Source organism: Lycorma delicatula, chromosome 1 (genome assembly GCF_047948215.1).
Source record: "Lycorma delicatula isolate Av1 chromosome 1, ASM4794821v1, whole genome shotgun sequence".
In the NCBI taxonomy this organism is placed as follows: domain Eukaryota; kingdom Metazoa; phylum Arthropoda; class Insecta; order Hemiptera; family Fulgoridae; genus Lycorma; species Lycorma delicatula.
The window spans coordinates 33676968-33696207 of record NC_134455.1 but is presented as its reverse complement, the minus strand read 5'-3'; the positions used below and the strand labels follow the sequence as shown (position 1 = coordinate 33696207).

General features: G+C 28.8%; 1 protein-coding gene across 1 annotated transcript in view; it reads right to left on the bottom strand.

Moving 5' to 3' along the window:
• Positions 1–19240, bottom strand: part of Eaf (ELL-associated factor) — a 64199-nt gene that overhangs the window by 23485 nt on the left and 21474 nt on the right. Inside the window, exon 2 of the mRNA XM_075353843.1 lies at positions 8395–8626. Coding sequence (XP_075209958.1) covers positions 8395–8626 — 232 coding nt within the window. The remainder of the gene's footprint in view (positions 1–8394; positions 8627–19240) is intronic.

Here is a 19240-nt window from a genome sequence, read left to right as displayed (position 1 = left end):
ATGAGAAAGAGTTGAATTCAATCAAACTAAATGCATAAAGTGGTCGTCTTTTAATGATATTTCTAAGACAGTGTCTACACTTTGCTGTATCAGGTTGCTTATACCTCTTGAAACAGAAATATTCACTACCGGCAGTTTCGACTTAAAAAAATGGGCGAGCAAAGTTATAATCACTCTGGGGGCACTAAGTGTTGTTATAAGTACTTTGAAGGCTGCCATTTATATAAATTTGAGAAAGGTTTGTGTACTCATATTTAATGAAATGAAAGTGAAAGAACAATATGAATATGATGAAAAAAAAATACATTTCAACAACCCGCTAAATATGTCCAGGTGATCAAAATTCATGGTTTATTCAAAAATTGGAAACAGCCTGTTCTTTATGATTATGACTGCAAACTTACAAAATATATAATTTTTAACATTATTACTCAGAAACTACTGGATTCAACATTGTGGCCGTAACTTCTGATTTAGGAGTGGAAACCAAGCTTTGTGGAATGAACTGGAGGTTAATGTGAGGTATAATTTTTTTTCAAATCCTGTTACCGACAAGAAAATTTATGTATTTGGTGATGCTCCTCATCTCATTTAACTATTATAAAACCATGTTTAGGATTCTGAGTTATCAGTCAATGGAAAAATGTTAACAACAAAGATTACTCTCATTGAACTGAAAGAGAAAATGTCTACAGCTCTAAATATTGTGCATAAAGCCACTTTTCACCACTTGACTGTAACAGGTATACAAAGGCAAAAAGTGAAAGGTTAGCTACCCAGCTGTTTTCTCACACCAATTCCTATACCTAAAATAGAGTAGGGTCCTTAGGTCTATTGAAAACTGGGAACAGCTGTCATCTTTCATGAAGTTGATGAATGATTGTTGACATTTTCAATTCTAAACTACCAAGAATCGATTCCAGGAAGAGAATGGCTGCGTATGGATTGGAATTAGTAATCCAAAATAAAATTCTCTTTCACATGGAGTCAACCGTGAAGATGATGGGAGTCTGACAAAAAACAAGTCTCTTACCCTTTCGAAAAGGAATACTTTTGTGTATCAATTCACTAAGAATGCTATTTGAAGATATGCAAGCTAAATACAAAATTAGCTAAATAAATAGTCAGGACATCCTGGAGGGTTTTTTTTAGCATCGTGAGATACAACGAAGGACTACACTATCATCCTTCACTGCTGGAATTTAAATACAGATTAAGAATTACATTATTGGAAGAAATGACAGAGTTAATATCTTCAGTAGCAAATGCAAAAAATATAACAGACAGTGGTGAAATCACAGTTACCAAAGATACTTTCCAATCTGTTACATCCCTGCACTATAAGGATGACAACTCAAATGAAGAAACTATAATACCCACAAATATATTTCATGATATAATTGACGTTATGAAGGTTAATGAAGAGTGCATGGAGGATATCATCAAAATCATATACGATGGGTTAGAAAGTGTTGGCAGATTCATTGTGAATAAATTTAAAAATAAACATTTGGAATTGGGTATAGTTAATGTATAGTTAATAGGGAAAGATACCTATGTCAAGAAATTGTCAGAGGAGTGGTTATACAAATCACCTACCGATTTTTAATAAAATCTTTCAAAATTATGGAAAACTTTTTAAAGAGCAGACTTGGCGCATAAGGAAAATTTTATCAAATCTCTATTTGAAGAAACAAAAGACGTTAATGCCACAGAAGACAAAAAAAACTTTTGTTTAGAACCGTTAAGTTTTTTTCATTAAGAAACATAAGAGTAACATAACTAACAGTAAATCAGAGAAGAGAAAACTTCAGAAGACTGTTACTTAACTTCAAAAGACCTTAATATTTACCTAACAAATATCCAACCTTTTTGGCGTTTTCTTAACGGCATGTATTCTTTTAACATAAATTACTTTTTCATTTATATATTTTTTAACATTTAAATTATGCTACTGAACTCTTAATGAAAGAAATTGTGATTAGTGATAATGAAAACATAATCGTAACAAATAGGAAAAAAATATTATTTAGAATATAGCAGACGAAGTATAGGCCTACTCATAACTATGATATTAAATGTAATTGTTATTTGTTTTCCCAAGGATATTTTCAAGAACAGTCATCATTCATCATTATTTTTGAATAATCAACTTCTTATAATATAAATAATATGTAATAATAATAAAACAAAACAACAATATACATGTAGGATAACGATAACATGTTTTGTCATTTCTTTTGGGCCTGGGCATATAATAAATAATAGTTATTTTCCCCTTATCTAATTAAAAAGGGTCGACATTGCAAATTATAATCATATAAAACCATACCTTCAAACAAAAATACATACAAGCTGTAACACATTTTAACTTTCTCACAGTACAGGCAGCGAGTCAATCTTCACCTGGTGATGAGTTGTCGAGGAATGATGTAAAGTGTGGGAATGAGACAGAGCTACACATGCACAAGAGACTCTTTGTAGTTTTAGTGTCACAGTTAGAATATACTCCTTTAGTAAATGTTTTGACAAAATGCTTTACAATCTAAAATACTGAGAATGCTTTTTCAGAAATAGTTCCTTAATAAAGACACATATATACTGAATGTGTTTGGTAATTGATTCCATCAAAATGCAAAAGCTGCATTTTGCAGCTATTTGATTTGATTTTATACCTGATCCTCTCTTAGTTTCAAAATTCCTGTTTTTCTTCTAAGATCATATGATAATAGTGGATTTTCTAAATGTTTCATGTATCTTTTAAAAAGATTGCTTGATTGTCTTTTTGTTGCCATTATACCGCTAAAACTTATACACCTACAAACTTATGTAAATTATTCTAATGAAGCCAATAATTTATTACATAAAAATTATAACATAATATAAAAATGTAAAATAATAATTATATTGCACAAGATAAAATTAATAAATCTAGACTAAAATATTCTGATAAATATTGTAAAAAAAAGTTCAATAATCAGGTCAAGCAAAATAAAAGAGTCCATATTTGTAAAATCTTAAATGCCTACTAGAAAAATATATTCACATCAAAATCAATAAATTGAAATATAAAATACAGCGAGGGTGAGACAGATAAAGCAGTATGAATGTAAAACATTCAGTCTGGCGGAAAGAAAAAGTTTTGAATCAAAGGAAGTAATAAAAATAAGGCGTTGTAATATTACTGGAAGTATATGTTAATACACATCAATAAAAATATCATTTTTATGAAACTTGTCGATCATTTATTTTTGTAGATTAGTTAGTAGTTGGGTATAGCAAACTGTGACATTACTGTATTTTCAAGTAATCTTTATAAACATTATTTAAAATCAAAGGATAGTTTATTAATTTATGTATTCTTACAAATTAGTAGCATGTACCCGTGGCTTCGCACATGAACTATGATTTTTGCAGCAATTATCCAATTTATAAATCACTAATATTATGTGTAAAATATTTCTTATTGTGATTTATGAATACCCAAAGTATGAGGTAATAGATTCATCACTCTTGTATCTTTGATATACAAAATCAATATTTGATCATTTTGATATTTATAAATGTGGAATAACAAGACTCATATATAAATTGTAAGGAAGACAAAATTTTTAATTCTGTGGAATAATGTAAATAGTGTTTTGTATACACTTTTATACCAGTACCTCATGATAAACTACACTTTTGGTTCTTCCGTTATCACAGGAAATAAAGAGCTCATTGCTCTTGCTTCTCCAGATAATGGCACATACAACTACCATGAGAAAAGCAAACAACTTGTTAATTTACACTAACTGTATGTAAAGTTTGACGTGATTATTGGTGGCCATTGCAAAATATAATAAACACTTTTGTTGCCCTCAACATCTTCACAGCCTTCTTGAAACTTTTGTATTACTCGTAAATCCTTGATGTCACCTTAACATCTTTGCCAAAAGTCTTCTCTAAACATTTTCACCACATCACTGCACTTTATTCTTCTATTTTTAACACAATTTAATGAAAAATCTTTGATCAGTAATTTTCAAACAAAATATATTGCCACTTGTAATAAAATTCTTCCTAATTACTCAGTTACCAAATTTTAATTGCACATATATTATGCCTGAAAATATTGAGTCCAAAAGACATAATGCAAGGAAATGCCTTATTTTAATATTGGATAAAAACTCATTTTTTACCAGATGTACTTCAACGATTTAAAATGAATACTGCACTATTAATCTGGACATGAATTCATCCACATGATTCAAGTACCTAAGTAAATACCATGCATATTAGTTTTGGATAATGGAAATTTATTACTTGCACGTTGGTATGCAAGAGAAAAACTGTTAAGACTAATTTCACCTGATTCAATGGCCAAACAAAACTTTCTATCCTGTGTTGCAATTTATACTTTTTATGGTGATGTGATACAAAAAAATGGATGTTTATTATTGAAAAATATTTCAGCATGATCTCCTATGCTCAGTGCACTAATGAACTTACTGAAAAGTTTAAGTTTACCCCAGCAGCACGAACAAATTTTTTGACAAATTTCCCAACAGAAATAATGAATAAAATTTAGTGTAAATACTTATACCTCCTCACAAATCTCTCAGGAAGCTAAGAAACAAGAAAATATTACATATGATCTGGTTCATAAAGCTGTTTAAGGAAAATGTTTACTGAAACTATAACTTAGATCAGTGAAATGATACAATGATATGAACAATTACACATGATATGTTGAAAAAGCTAGCTTTCACAAATGTGAATTGTTGTGAGTTAAGTTTTTAAACAGGATGGAAACACTTTGTCATTTTTGTAATATTCTTCAACAAATATATTTAGACTAATAAGAACATAAAATTAATATTGTAAAATAACATATTTTTCAATCGATCACTTCACTTAATAATGTTAAAAATACAAAACGTTTGCTACAAAAGTAAATTTGATATTTATATTTAAATAGTGCTGAGATTTATAACAGTAGTTTTCCTAATTACTATTTGTTTTTTATACAATTCAATATATTCACAACTGCACTGGAATTATTTTCATTGTTTACACCACTAATAATTTTGATAAATAGATAAAAAAAAACAACACTATTTTTACAATAAAATTATTACTTTTTCATTAATAAAAAACATAATCAAAATCAAATTAATGTGAAAAGCAAGTTAGACTTTTGTTTCATACTGGCATTACAGTAGTTGATAAAATAACATATTAATATAGAGGAAATTCCACGAAAACAATTATCAAAAAAAATTAATAATACAACTTCTTATCAAAATAAACAAATCACTGTTAAATTTCACTTCAATATAACCAAATATAAGGCTGTTTCTTATTTGCTAGGAATTATGTATAATCAATCATGGGTCAATCCATTTGAAGTGCCCAAAAAAAACATAAGCTGGTTGCTTGACCAATTCAAAAAAATTTTAACTTGCCCACTTGTTTTCTATATGTTTCAGGACCTTAAAACTATTTTTTTTAAATTTTCTATTTAAGCAATTTACCTGTGGCGGCCATTTTAGTTACAGTGTGTACAGCTATTTTTGTAATTGTAAGAGTTTATGGAAAAAATCATAGGGGTTATGAAAAAACTATTGGTCCTGGAAGGATGAAACAAAAAGCAATTTAATCATATTTTCTCAAGGTAAAAGACTGGTTCAGCGTTTTATTTTCCTATATCTCTTCTTTCTATGAGAAAATTACCAATAAAGTTGAACATGAAAAACAGTGAAATTTCACTTTTTCAAGAGGCAGGGATGGCACACACAGTTTGAATTACTTTTTTATATGTAGGTATTTGTTAGTAGTTTTACTATAAATAATATTAATGGTGATGTACTTACCCCAAAGTTTTATGAATTTTTGAAAACTAATTTTTTTTTTAAATTCAAATTTTGGGTTCAAATAATTCTGATGGGGCTGATGATAAAAATCTCAAATTTGCACAACTTATAGGCGTTTTTGTAGATGTTTATGACAAATATAAATGTTTCTTGTGTATTGCACTAATAAAAAAAATATAACATCTCAAAAATTGTTAAAAGCGATACCATTTTGACTCACTAAACAAGGAAGTTTCTTATCTTCTTTGCACTTTACAGTTTTTTATATATTTTTTATATTTTGTATCTATGTTGTTGAAGTTGATGTTTCAATATTTTTAAAATATTTTTTTTTTTTTAAATTATTAATCATAGGTCGTAATTTAATGATAACTTAACCAATACCCAAACATCTAATACAATTTTGATTCAAAAATGCTTGTAAAACTTACCCGCACTGAGATTTCAATGAGTAGTCTACGTATTTAAAGAATTCATTTTTACTTTTATATTGGTTTATTTTTTGTAAACAATATCAAAGAAAAAATAAATTATAGCAAAATTTTAATTATTCTTCAATGAAATAGCCTGTTTTTGTAGCAATGAAAGTTTATTATTTAGTGTGGTTAATCAACAGCTGTGTATAATTCTGATAATTCTCTCGAACTTGTGTGAGAATGACCCATCACTGTAGTTAGTTCAAGTGATATCACTTTTATCAGGACTTCGCAGATCGGTACCCACACTATTTTGTTGAGACTTTTGAAATGATGTACGTGGTCCAGCTGGGTGGAAAAAATGAACCTGCAAATGTTGTCACTATCGAAAAAATACTTTTCCAAACAAATTTAAATTTGGAAAAATTTGTTTTTAGAGCTTCCTCTAATGTTATTTGTGTTAAGTTTTTCTTAACTTTTTTTTATGAGTTCTCAAAGGGTCACAATAGAACTGTCCATATAGGTGACTGAATTTTGACAAAAACGTTTTTTCATGATATTTACAAACACTAGTAACATCTGAATTAACACGTAAAAAATTAAGTTGTTGGTTTTCATCACTAAATCCACAAATTTCAATGAGTTCTTCTGGCACTGTACCATACAATGTTTTATGACACTCTTCATTTACATAAATTCCTTTGGAACATTGTTCTTCCACTGTTTTATGTCAAATTACTTGAAAATAATGTAAAAATTTAACAGACCTTAAAAACTGCAATAAAATATTAAATAAAAACTTATTTATTTAATAAACACTTCCAAACACAGGATGAAATTTGAGACACTCAGTGAAGATGTGAACAGGTCACTGACTAATGTCATTCATGTTGAACATGAATTTTCTTAACGACTGGAAATGACTTCAAGCCCTGTTATAACATGAACACTGCAGTCAAATGGTAAAAACAAGCCTATTTCAACTACAGTAATAAATATAAAAATATTCAAGTGCCACGAAGGCAAGAAAACCCCCTTGGAGCACTTATTTAGTGAGTCCAAATGGTATCACTTTTAACAAGTTTTTCATGATTTTTGAGAGGTTATAACTTTTTTATTAGTACAATACACAACAAATGTTTTTAATTGCCATAAACATCTAACAAAAACACAGTAAGTTGTGCAAATTTCAGATTTATCATCAGCCCCATCAGAGTTATTTGAAGCCAAAATTTGAATTTAAAAAAAAAATTAGTTTTCAAAAATTCATAAAAATTTAAGGGTAAGTATATCACCATTAATATTATTTATGGTAAAACTACTAACATATACCACTACATAAAAAATTAATTCACATTGTGTATGTCATCCCTGCCTCTTGAAAAAGATTACCTAAAGTGAAATTTCACCATTTTTCATGTTCAACTTTATTGGTAATTTTCTCATAGAAAGAATAGATATAGGTAAATAAACCACCGGATCCAACTTTTACCTTGGGAAAATATTATTAAATTGATTTTTGTTTTATCCTTCCACAACCAATAGTTTTTTAGTTATGATTTTTTCCGTAAACTCTTACAATCACAAAAATAAGTGTGTGAACCATAACAAAAATGGCCGCCACAGGTACTGCTTAAATAAAAAACTGAAAAAAAAAAAATAGTTTTAAGGTCTTGAAACATGTAAGAAACAAGTGGGTAAGTTTTAAAATTTTTTTTTTTAATTGGTCAAGAATTGATCCTTGGGTCACTTCAAATGGGTCACAAGCTTGGGAAAGGTATACAAGCTAGAACTAGGTTGTAGGTTGTTTGAGCTTATGCTAGAGCTAAGGATAAGGAAATAGAAGGATAGGGGAAGGAAGTACCTGTCTCAACATTACTAAGGCCATTTACAGTAGTCTTGATACATATGAAGTAATCAATCAGCATATTTTCAACAAGCTTGGGACACTCAATAAGAATCAAATTAATAATTGGTCAGACAATCCAAAAATAACAGAACGAACTACAAAAATAGTAACTTCAAATACAACTCAAATGAAGAAAATTATTACTAATTGATTAATAAATTTAACTTTTTCTTAACTAAAATTTTCTTTTTAATGTAGAATAGCTTCCTCTTACCTTGTCTTTTTAAGTTGTATACATGTGGAGAGTTTTTCCAATGTAATCTCTCCAGTATCTCTATCAATGATAAGAACACATTCTTTCTGATATGGCCTTTGAGAACCTTTAAATACGGTATGAGCTGTGCCAGATCCATCGAGGTGTGGAACAGTTACTGTTACCTGATGATTTGATCCGACATCAACAGTTGCTCGTTTACTTGCATCAACACTAGCCGGTTTAAAATCGTCTGAAAAATAACAGAAATATATCTAAACAATCTTCTGTTGATGTAAACAAATAAATAATAAACTTATCAAAAAATAAACTTAACTACATTTTAAAAGTGCAATGTTAATAAAAGAAAATTTTTAATGTTACCAACACAATTCTGTAATGAATTAATGACCACAAAATAATTCCAACATTTTAAAAGAAGAGTTACAAGATTATATGATTGTTGTTTCTAATATTGGTAAAGTATGAACAAGATATTACATACTGGTTAAAACAGTAATAATCAATCACTTCATTGCAGATATTTAACACTTCCTGGGCCAGAAATAATAGGCAAATTTTATCAACCAAAACCAGTGGAAGAAATGACACAGTAATCCCTCCAGGGAATTCCACGCTTGTGACAAAGCCTCCGGCTTTCAACTCATGAAAAACCTTGTCTTTATAGCTATTCAAACAAAATGTGACAGAAGTGATGGTGTCTCACTGTTAGGGTATTTAATTAGTTAACTGTGATTTCAGGCATTAAAATCTACAATGCAGTATACTAAATTTAAAATCCAACCTCCACAGATATCAAGGTAATTTGTAAGTCTTTCTATACCTTTTTATAATACAAACATAATGCAGTAGATGAACAACTGAGATTATAAACACCAATAATTTCTTTCATATACCTTTTTTTTTATTTTTTTTTTCATTGATATTTACATACATATTTAATTACTTTTGATTCTTCTGTTATATTGTTAAGAGAATAAATAAATATATTATACATCTAGATTTTTTCAGATATAAAAACCATCAAATGACAGGTATAAAAAATAATAGTCAAGAAAGATTACGCTAAAAGTAAGACTTTAATAATAAAAATAATAATTTTAATTCAATAATTAAAAAATACTGGATTTTTACATCATAAAAGTTTTACAAAATACTCTATTGAACAGTATTTAATAAATAATTCTGAAGAATTATTGATTCACAGTACAAAGTAATTGTAGAAATGCATTACCCCTGTTCAGTGATTACCTGGAAGACCAAAAATCACACTCATCACTAATATCATTGCAGAAAGTTACCTATTTGTCAGTAACAGATTAGTTACGATTATAAATTTTTAGAACAAAAAAAAATTAAATAAATACGGTCGGAAAATAAATATATTTTTATTATTTTTTAAAATATTTAATATTTATAAAGCTTATATTCATAAATAAAATTTTTTAATTGTTTCTGAGGCCAACTTCTACGACAGAAAATATTTATGATAAATAAATAAACAATTAAATACTTTATTCAGAGATAGATAAGGTAAAAAACGGGGTATCTTTTGTTATGTGTAGAAACAGATAATACAAAGGAACTGCTCTCGCTCCAACATTTGTACGGAAGGATCATTGGAATCAAATGATAAATCTTCCCTCAGAGAAGTATTGCAAAACAAAATTATATAAGAAAAGAGAAGTGGTAATATTATCCACATAAGAAGTGTTCATAATGATGTAAAATAATTATTATTTTATAACATAACACTGTAGCAACAATGCTAAGTTAAAAAATAAATTAAAATCAGTAAACAATATAGCAGTTTTAAATATTAATATTTGAGTATATATTTAAGTACATGTAGCGTATCAATAAATTACAGTTTATCTGACAATTACTTAAAAACTCTAATAAAGGTAGTTGATTTATACGGATTTGAATACTAGATCATGGATACCAGTGTTCTTTGGTGGTTGGATTTCAATTAACTACATGTCTCAGGTGTGATTGGCCTGAGTCTGTACATGACTACACCTCACAATTCACAAAGTACGCAGCTGCCTACGGGTCCCAAATCAAAAAGCTGCAAGAGATATTTAAAACTTCCAAAATATTCATAAGAGACTAACTTAAAAACTCAATAGAGTAATATTTTTTCCGAGAAATATCTGTTTAGGTTTTATTAAAATCAAAAGTAGTCAAAAGTATAATGCTACATAACATCAAGGTAGTCGTTTGCTTTGATTCAAATGAATATTGTTATTTTTTTTAAAAAACTACTTCTTTTAAACATTGCACATTGTAAATACAAACCCGTAAAAATATTAAATGTTTGTTTAAGCTTGTTCTCGTGAATCATATTTATTGGTACCGAACTAAGATCTGACAGAACATTTCTGTATCATGAAAAACTCATTCTGGCTTTTTCAAGTAATCCTAAGAAACAATGCAACCCCAAAATATAAGTAGGCATAACAAATATTTATCAAAAACACCAAGCTTAGCGACTGATTAATACACTTTAAAGCAGAACAAGATGATTTGATTTTGTTGCAAACAAAATCAGTTTAATCATCTCAAAAAAATTTATCATCTTACAAGATGCCCAAAAGTTGTTCGACACAGGCAACAAAATATTGAACTTTGTTTGGTATGTTGCTTAAAAAATTATAGTTGTAAATAATTTTCACTCCTATCAAATCTGTCATAAGAAAAAAATACTAAAAATGATAAATATTTATCAAAAAAGGTAGGTAGGTACAAATATATTTTAGTAGACAAGTAATGTTCCTTTCATTTTGAAAATATCAGGAGAAAAATCAAGTACATAATTTTTATCTTATTTTAAATAATCTATTTCACATTCCTATAATAAAAATATTTATGTAAATATTTCCAGTATTAACTATATAAAGTTAATATGACTAAAAGTTATATCTTTTATTCACATAAAAGACATTATGTAAACAAATTTATTATAGATTAATAACATAAAATTTTGACAATATTATTTTATATACTACACAACTACCTTAACACGCAATTATTTCTGTGATCCTGCAAGTGTGAATTTTTAAAAATAAAAATAATTTTTACGAAACAGGGAATGAAACCTCTGACATATTCTGTTAGCACAAAATTCTCAATAAATGAACATCATCACATGATGAACATCATAGTAATCGTTGTATATAATATATACGTTGATCATAATTATATTATAATTATGAAATTGCTTTTGGAATGCAATTAAAGTTAAAAACTAAGAATACCCCAAATGAGTTGAAGGAGTGCGTTTACTGCGTAGTTTCACAACAGAAAGAGAAAAAACATTAATCTGTTTGAACCATCTATCTGTTTTTTTTTTTTTTATGGTTGTAATGCATGTAAAGCACCAAACAAAAAAGAGGCACCAGCAGAGCTGCTTTTTAAGAGTAACAATGTTCATTATAAAGACAGTCTCTTCAGTGAACAGAGTGAAAGTGCCATTCGCAGGGCTGAATATCAACTTTGTTTCTTTGGGCTTGGCTTATTGATACAAACAGAATATTTAGGTCACTGATGAAGGCAACAGAAAACCACACACTCTTCTGATTTTCTTAAAAAAAAAAAAAGGCAATTCTTGAAAATGGCTGCATTGTGAGTTGCGCTATAACATGTGCCACATGTCAAGTTGCTATAACCTAAAGTTAAAATTATGGCACTCCACAACAGTACAAGCAGTATTGGTTACTGGTTTGGGAAATTTAAGTTCCTGGGTTTTTTAATTTTTAGGATGAAGGTGTTCAAATAAAAAATTTGACAAAAAAATCTGTACAATACATCTGTATGTTATATAAGCTAATATAAAATGAAAAAAATAAATAAAAATATGTTGCAGTATTAAACTACTTTAGTAACAATCTGTACTGTATTGCAGTTTGAATTGATCAGAAATTTAAAAATATAGTATGTCATGGGTATCAATATTCATACGTATTTATTAAAAATAACATTGAAGACTTGATTGCTTATTTGATGATAATTATCATTAGAATGCTTTCAAGGATCTTTTTATCACCTTCAGTGAAAGGGTGAAATTTTGAAAGCATAACTAGAATCGAGTTATATACTGTTGTGGTATAAGAATTTGAAGACAAAGAGACTGTTTTTTATTTTGTTAACAGTGGATTTATATTTGTTCATTATTTTATGTATAACCTTTTTTTTGTTTATTTAGGCGTTTTTATAGATTTAATATACAAACACATTGAGTTTGTAACAACACAGAATTTTTGAGTTTATAGAATCATTTTTTAAACTTAAAGCAATTATAGAGCTTTTATGAATTTATAACTAAAAAAAAAAAACTGCTAGAAGCTTCTTGTACTTGGAACATATCAAACAAACAACTTAAACTTATATACGAAAACACATATTAACTGAATAAACAGAACACAAATCAAATCTCCTATGTGATTATCTATACAGCAGTCTTATTTCCTTTAAAACTTTGCACAACCCTTGTGCATTATGACTATACATTTTCATCCTTTCACTGAAGAAGGATCTCTGACAAGATCCCAAAAATGTTACAGGGTAAATCCATTTGAAGTGATTCAAGGATGGTTACTTGACCAATTCAAAAAACAACCACTACCGTCAAACATGTCTCAGGACCTTAAAACTAATTTTTTTATTTAAGCAGTTTACCTGTGGTCGCCATTTTTGTTACACACACCTATTTTTGTGATTGTAAGGGTAAGTATATCACCATTAATATTATTTATGGTAAAACTACTAACATATACATACATATAAAAAAATTCAAACTGTTCATTCCATCCCTGCCTTGTGAAAAAATATTACCAAAAATGAAATTTCACAGTTTCTTCATGTACAACTTTATTGGTAATTTTCTCATAGAAAGAAGAGAGATAGGTAAATAAACCACTGGACCCATATTTTACCTTGAGAAAATATGATTAAATCGCTTTTTGTTTTATCCTTCCATTTTTGGGATACTTCAAATGGATTGACCCATGATAAATAATTTTTGTCATAATCTTTATAGTCACATGTTTTCATTAATAATTAATTTTGTATTATACTCTTACATTTAATAATTTAAATTATGTCAAAATCAAAAGATTTATATTAAATTTGTAAACATATCTCTAAACAATGCTGTGATTGTGCTGCCAAAAAGTAAATTCCTTTTAGATGCCAGGTAGGGTTTCCAGCAGTACTGGAAATATTGTGCTTTTTTACGTGTTTTATAAAATTTTGTGAACTGTTCACTCACTGTTTGCATTCTTTTCTTGCTATTAGTTCTGTTGAACTGAAACTAAGATTTGTGATGCCTGCTTTATTATTTTTATTATCTGTAGGTTACAAATTGTGAATGATAAGAAATCCTAAGCCAGGATTTAATCTTTAAATATAAAGTTCCAGTAACTGAGCTATCGGACTACTTACAGTCTCAGTAGCACTTTCTTATAAAAAAGTATTTTTGCTTTTAACTTATATTTTTGGAAGATATTCCAATAATATCTACTTCCACCGGTAATGGTAAATACTTACTGAATAGAATAATTGAATTTATTATATTTTTCTAAACCTTTTAAAGAATATTGCCTCGCTTCTTAGATTCAACATTTAATAATATTTAATATTTGAATAAGGACGTAGCAAAGTTATTTATTTTAATATCAACATAATAAATACAATTATCAGCATACTAAGTCAAATTGAATGGAAAGAATAATTACATTACCCAGTTGACAGTTATTGAGTTAAATTTTTGGAAAAAAAACATCATGAAGTTCCAGTTTTAATTTTATTTTTTTCAAATCCCATCTATATTAAAAAGTGTAGACATGAGACCAGCATCTTGATAAAATTGGGGTTGTTATCAAGTGTGAGCTAAAGCTCACAAATGTAGAAAATGGTCTGTTTTAACTGTAAGTTTCTCCACTGATTTTTTCAAAATTTTATGCTAAATATTTTTAATATCAAAATGACATCAGTTATAAATCATTTTGTTACAAGCCAATATTTAGCAGTAATGATGTCTTGATTTATTTTTCTTTTTTTCTTGAAAAAATGTCTTCAAATCATTTGTAAAGTTAATTTAAATTTAAATTTTTGTTTAAAAAAATGATATATTTAAATTATTTGAAGTAAACTTAAAATGAGAACCCCTCCAAAAAAAATATATGTGTAACTATCGTATGTATATATATATATACACACACACATATATGTGTATGTGTGTGTGTGTGTGTGTATGTGACGTGTAATAATTTTTTAATTAGGATACATATATTCAATTTATGTATGAGAAAATTGCTTGTATGCAGTAGGAAAGATTTACTGTAAATGTGTTTATAAATATTACAAACAGAAGATTGAAATTTAGCTTCTTTCTATTTCAGTTTCTAGATTAGAGCTTGCCAGATTTAAATCCTTTTGCTAACAGCAAACATTGAGTCTTGATGAAAAATTAATATTCAGCGAGCATTATTATTGATCGCATTTACAACGTAAAGTAGTAATGGACAAATAGCAATCCAAAACATCAAATGCCTATGTTGAAATAAATTATGAGAAAATAGCCGAAATAGTAGGACAGTTCCTGGGAAAAGTTATTTATTGTTTACCAGTAGAGGTAAAAAATGAACTGATGCTAGGTAATGTTAAGAATTGAAAATTGTTGAATATGAAAGTAAAAGTGATGAGAAAACTAAAAAAGAAACACTTTTACGAGGCAGCCAACTGTCAAAAAGAAATTAGATGAAATCTCAAAAAAGCTGGAAAATCATGTGAGGAAAAATAACTGAAGAAAACATGACTGTCTCGGCAGCATACAAAGAAGAAAAAAATTTTAAAAACTAATAACCATTTTTTATAATAACTTTTAATATCAATAATTTTTTTATGAGTTAAAGGATGATAATGAGGTGCATTCTTATATGCTGCAAAAGATTTATTTTTTAATGATTAATTCACCATAAAGCTTAGAGAATGTGCATGGGAATATGAAATGGAAATTTTGTAGTGTATGAAATATGCCATGCCTGACTAGGAATCGAATCCGGGACCTCCGGATGAAATGCCAAGATGCTATCACTCTGCCACGGAGATTGGCTTTTTTATCCTCAAATTTCATTTTGAGTCTTAATTATTGCAATTTTCTGTGAAGTTTTCTTTCAGTACCAGTATACCTATCCACTTTTTCAAGCTCTTGCATGGTTTTTACACTAATATTTTAAGGAACAGAGCTTCAATAAATGAAATGACAGGTGAAAAAAATTTTGATCCCTGCAGATGAACTAATCAGAAGGTAATATGCTGACCTCTTAATACTGGCTAACCTTTAGTGCCAACCATTAAACTGGCCAAAATTAGGCAGTTTAATTTATTTCTTGAAGGTTTTGTAATGCCTTGTTATTGTATAGTTATAATTACTTAATTTTAATGCTATTTTGTCTAAAAAATTATAAAATTAATTATTTGGATATTCTCTGAAAATTTGATTTTAAGAATAAGAACTAGGAATTTACTGTTTCTTACTCATCAAAAGTGTGTACTATTTTTTTGGACTAAATGAACCCAAAATTGGTTTTTAAGGTATAAATTGTATATGCATAATCACATACGACGTGTGTGAGAAAAATAATGAGACCGACTTTGTACTTACTAAAGTTTTTATTTTTTTCAAACGATAATCTTATCCCCTTCAAAGTAGTTCCCTTGGGCAGCTATACACCAGCGGAGTTGTTCCCACTGGAAGGCTTCAACTGGTAGGGCTTTTAACTGGTCGGTCACGGTCTTTTGAATGTTCTCCAGAGTTCCAAAATGATGTTCTTTTAAGACATGTTTCAATTTCGGGAAAAGGAAAAAGTCACAAGGACTTAAATCAGGTGATAGGGGGGTTGAGGAACCGTAGGAATGTGTTTTGAGGTCAAAAATTCCCTTATGGAAATGGCTGTGTGACCCAGGGCATTGTCATGATGAAGCATCCACTTGTCTGCAATGTCTGGTCTCACTCTTTTCCTGAGCCTTTCAAGGACACCTTTGTAAAATACTTGGTTGACAGTTTGTCCAGGAGGAACAAATACTTTATACACGATACCCCTACTGTCAAAAAAGCAAATCAGCATGGTTTTGATCTTTGATTTGCTCATTCAAAATTTTTTTGGTCGAGGAGATGACAGAGTGTGCCACTCTTCGCTTTGCCGCTTTGTTTCAGGATCGTACTCAAATATCCAGGATTCATCACCTGTGATCACACGATTGAAGAATTCTTGGTCATTGTCAATCCTCTCAAGAAGATCAACGCACACGTTTCTTCGATTGTCCTTCTGTTCCGTTATGAGGTTTTTCAGCACCAATTTCACACAAACCTTTCACATGTCCAAATCGTCTGTCAAAATTTGATGTACGGTGAAAGTGTTTAAATTAAACTGATCACTCATCATCTTTATTGTTAAACGACAGTCTGATTTCACAAGAACCCTCACACACTCAACGTTTTCGTCAGATTTTGAAGTTGAAGGTCTCCCTGAGCGAGGTTGATCTTCAACATGTTCTTGGACTTTCAAAAATGATTTGTGGCAGCAGAAAACTTGTGCTCTTAATAAAAAAAGCAAAGTTCCCCATAGGCCTGTTTCAATTTTTCAAAGGTCACACTCACAGATTCCCCAAGTTTAACACAAAACTTGATTGCACAACGTTGCTCTAAATTCCAATGCTCAATTTTCATAACACATAACAAAAATACAACTCGCTGATGGTGCTGTCAAAAATAATGTGTTGGCTGAACGGAGTTGAAACTTGTACTGAGCATGTGGAAGAGATGAACAGTCAGTAGACACAGCGTTGCCAGATCGCTCGCAATGTTACCAATCTCATTACTTTTTTCACACACCTCGTATAGTTAGGTGGTATATCAAGTAAATTTAAAAAAACCACTTAAAAAAATTCTTGCTGTATTTTCTATGAAACATTTAATTATATGTAAACCAAACTTATTTATCACTTCTGACTGCCAGCAATCTTATATAGAAGCAAGTTAATGAACTTGTGCATACTTACAAAAATGTAAAGAAATAAATCACACATTCATACACATATCTACATAAAAATCTTACACATAAACAAAACAAAAAGAACTTCATATAACACACACACACACAAAATTCTAAATGCATAATCTAAATTATTCACACTCTTCATAGTTGATACCTTGTTCAAGAAAATAAATGCATTTTTTTTGGAGATAACAAATGTATAATTATTCAAGCCTATCAAATACAGCAGCCTTCTTTTAAGTAGGAGCTATTATAATTTTACACCGATATGAATACTGACCAAAGTATTAACAACTGTTGAGCTTATTCTTATCTGTAAATTTGAAGAAAAAATTAATATTAGCAGTTTGATCCAAACTACGATTATTTAGAGAGTAATGAAAATGATTCAGTGCCAAAATATTTCAACAACATATATCTTGACAGCAATTCTGAAAAGAGTGAAGATTGAAGAAAAACCTGTACCAGCAGACTATATTACTTAATAAGGAAAATACTACTCTTGGAATTTATTCTTGCAATTTAAACTGGACTAGTAGTTTAAATTACTTAACAATTAGACTAAAACACAATAGTTACATATCAACACAATAGTTTAAATTTTAACTCTTTTATTAACTGTACTAGGTAGTAGTAAAATGACTGAGTTACATTAGATTAACGAGACTAAATATCATAAGTGATAATTAATTTATTGCTGATTGTTTATTACAAGTAAGAAATTATTCCTTTGTTAAAACTAAAATCTCGAAGCAAGGCAAGATTTTTCAATTTTTGGCTTTTACTGAACAATACAACTCAATATTTATAAAAAAAAAAACAATAATTCAATAGATAAATTCAATTTCTATATTACAAATAGGTGATTAATAATACACAAAAAAATTCTATTATTGCTGACTGCTGTTGCCATAAATGAAATTTGGAAACAGTGAATCTGTAGATAGAAGGATTTTACTTTCTCAAAATTTGATCAATATTAGCTACACACAGAAAGAAGTCCCACTACTACTGAAAAAAAAAAAAGGTTTATTCACAACAATTTAAATCTGATGCAGATGAAGTATTACAAAGTTCTATCTTTGTGAGAAGGAGAGAGAGAGATGTAATTTATGTTAAATAGCAGATGCATAAATATCAGCAATAGATGTCAAACTGTTATTAAGATAACAAACAAAACCCTGCCCAAATTTTTTTTATAACTACTCACAATAACCAGCAGATAGCGAAGGATTTCAATTGGAAATGGAAGAGCGATAGCTTAACCAGGTGGCATGGCATAAATCACCCTATGATAATTATACTATTTTCATCTGCATGAAATGTCTTCAACAAAAAGATTTACTTTACGTTCTCCAAGACAAATTACTTCACATTTCTTCTATAAATGTTTACACAAAAAAATAAAGTTTAAATTTTTTCTGTTGCTTTAAATTTTCTTCAAGATTGAAGGATCTTATCCATGAGATCTGCTCTCAGAGTTTTCCAAACTTTTTCCAAGTTTCATTCGTGTTTGCTATATTGACATTTACTCCACAAAAATTTTACAAAAATTTCAATTTTAATGATATTATCATCATGTAACTGATTTTTTAGTATTCGACTAAGTCACATTCTGCAAGAAACAGTTACATGACACTTGTAAATGATAAGAAAATAAAATTCTAAGTTTTATTTACATTAATAATTTTTAATTCATAGAAATTAAAAATCCTTTTTTTTGAGTGGCAGCTGTATTTCAATGAGAAATGACAAAATCAAATTTGAAGGAAGAAATAAAAAGG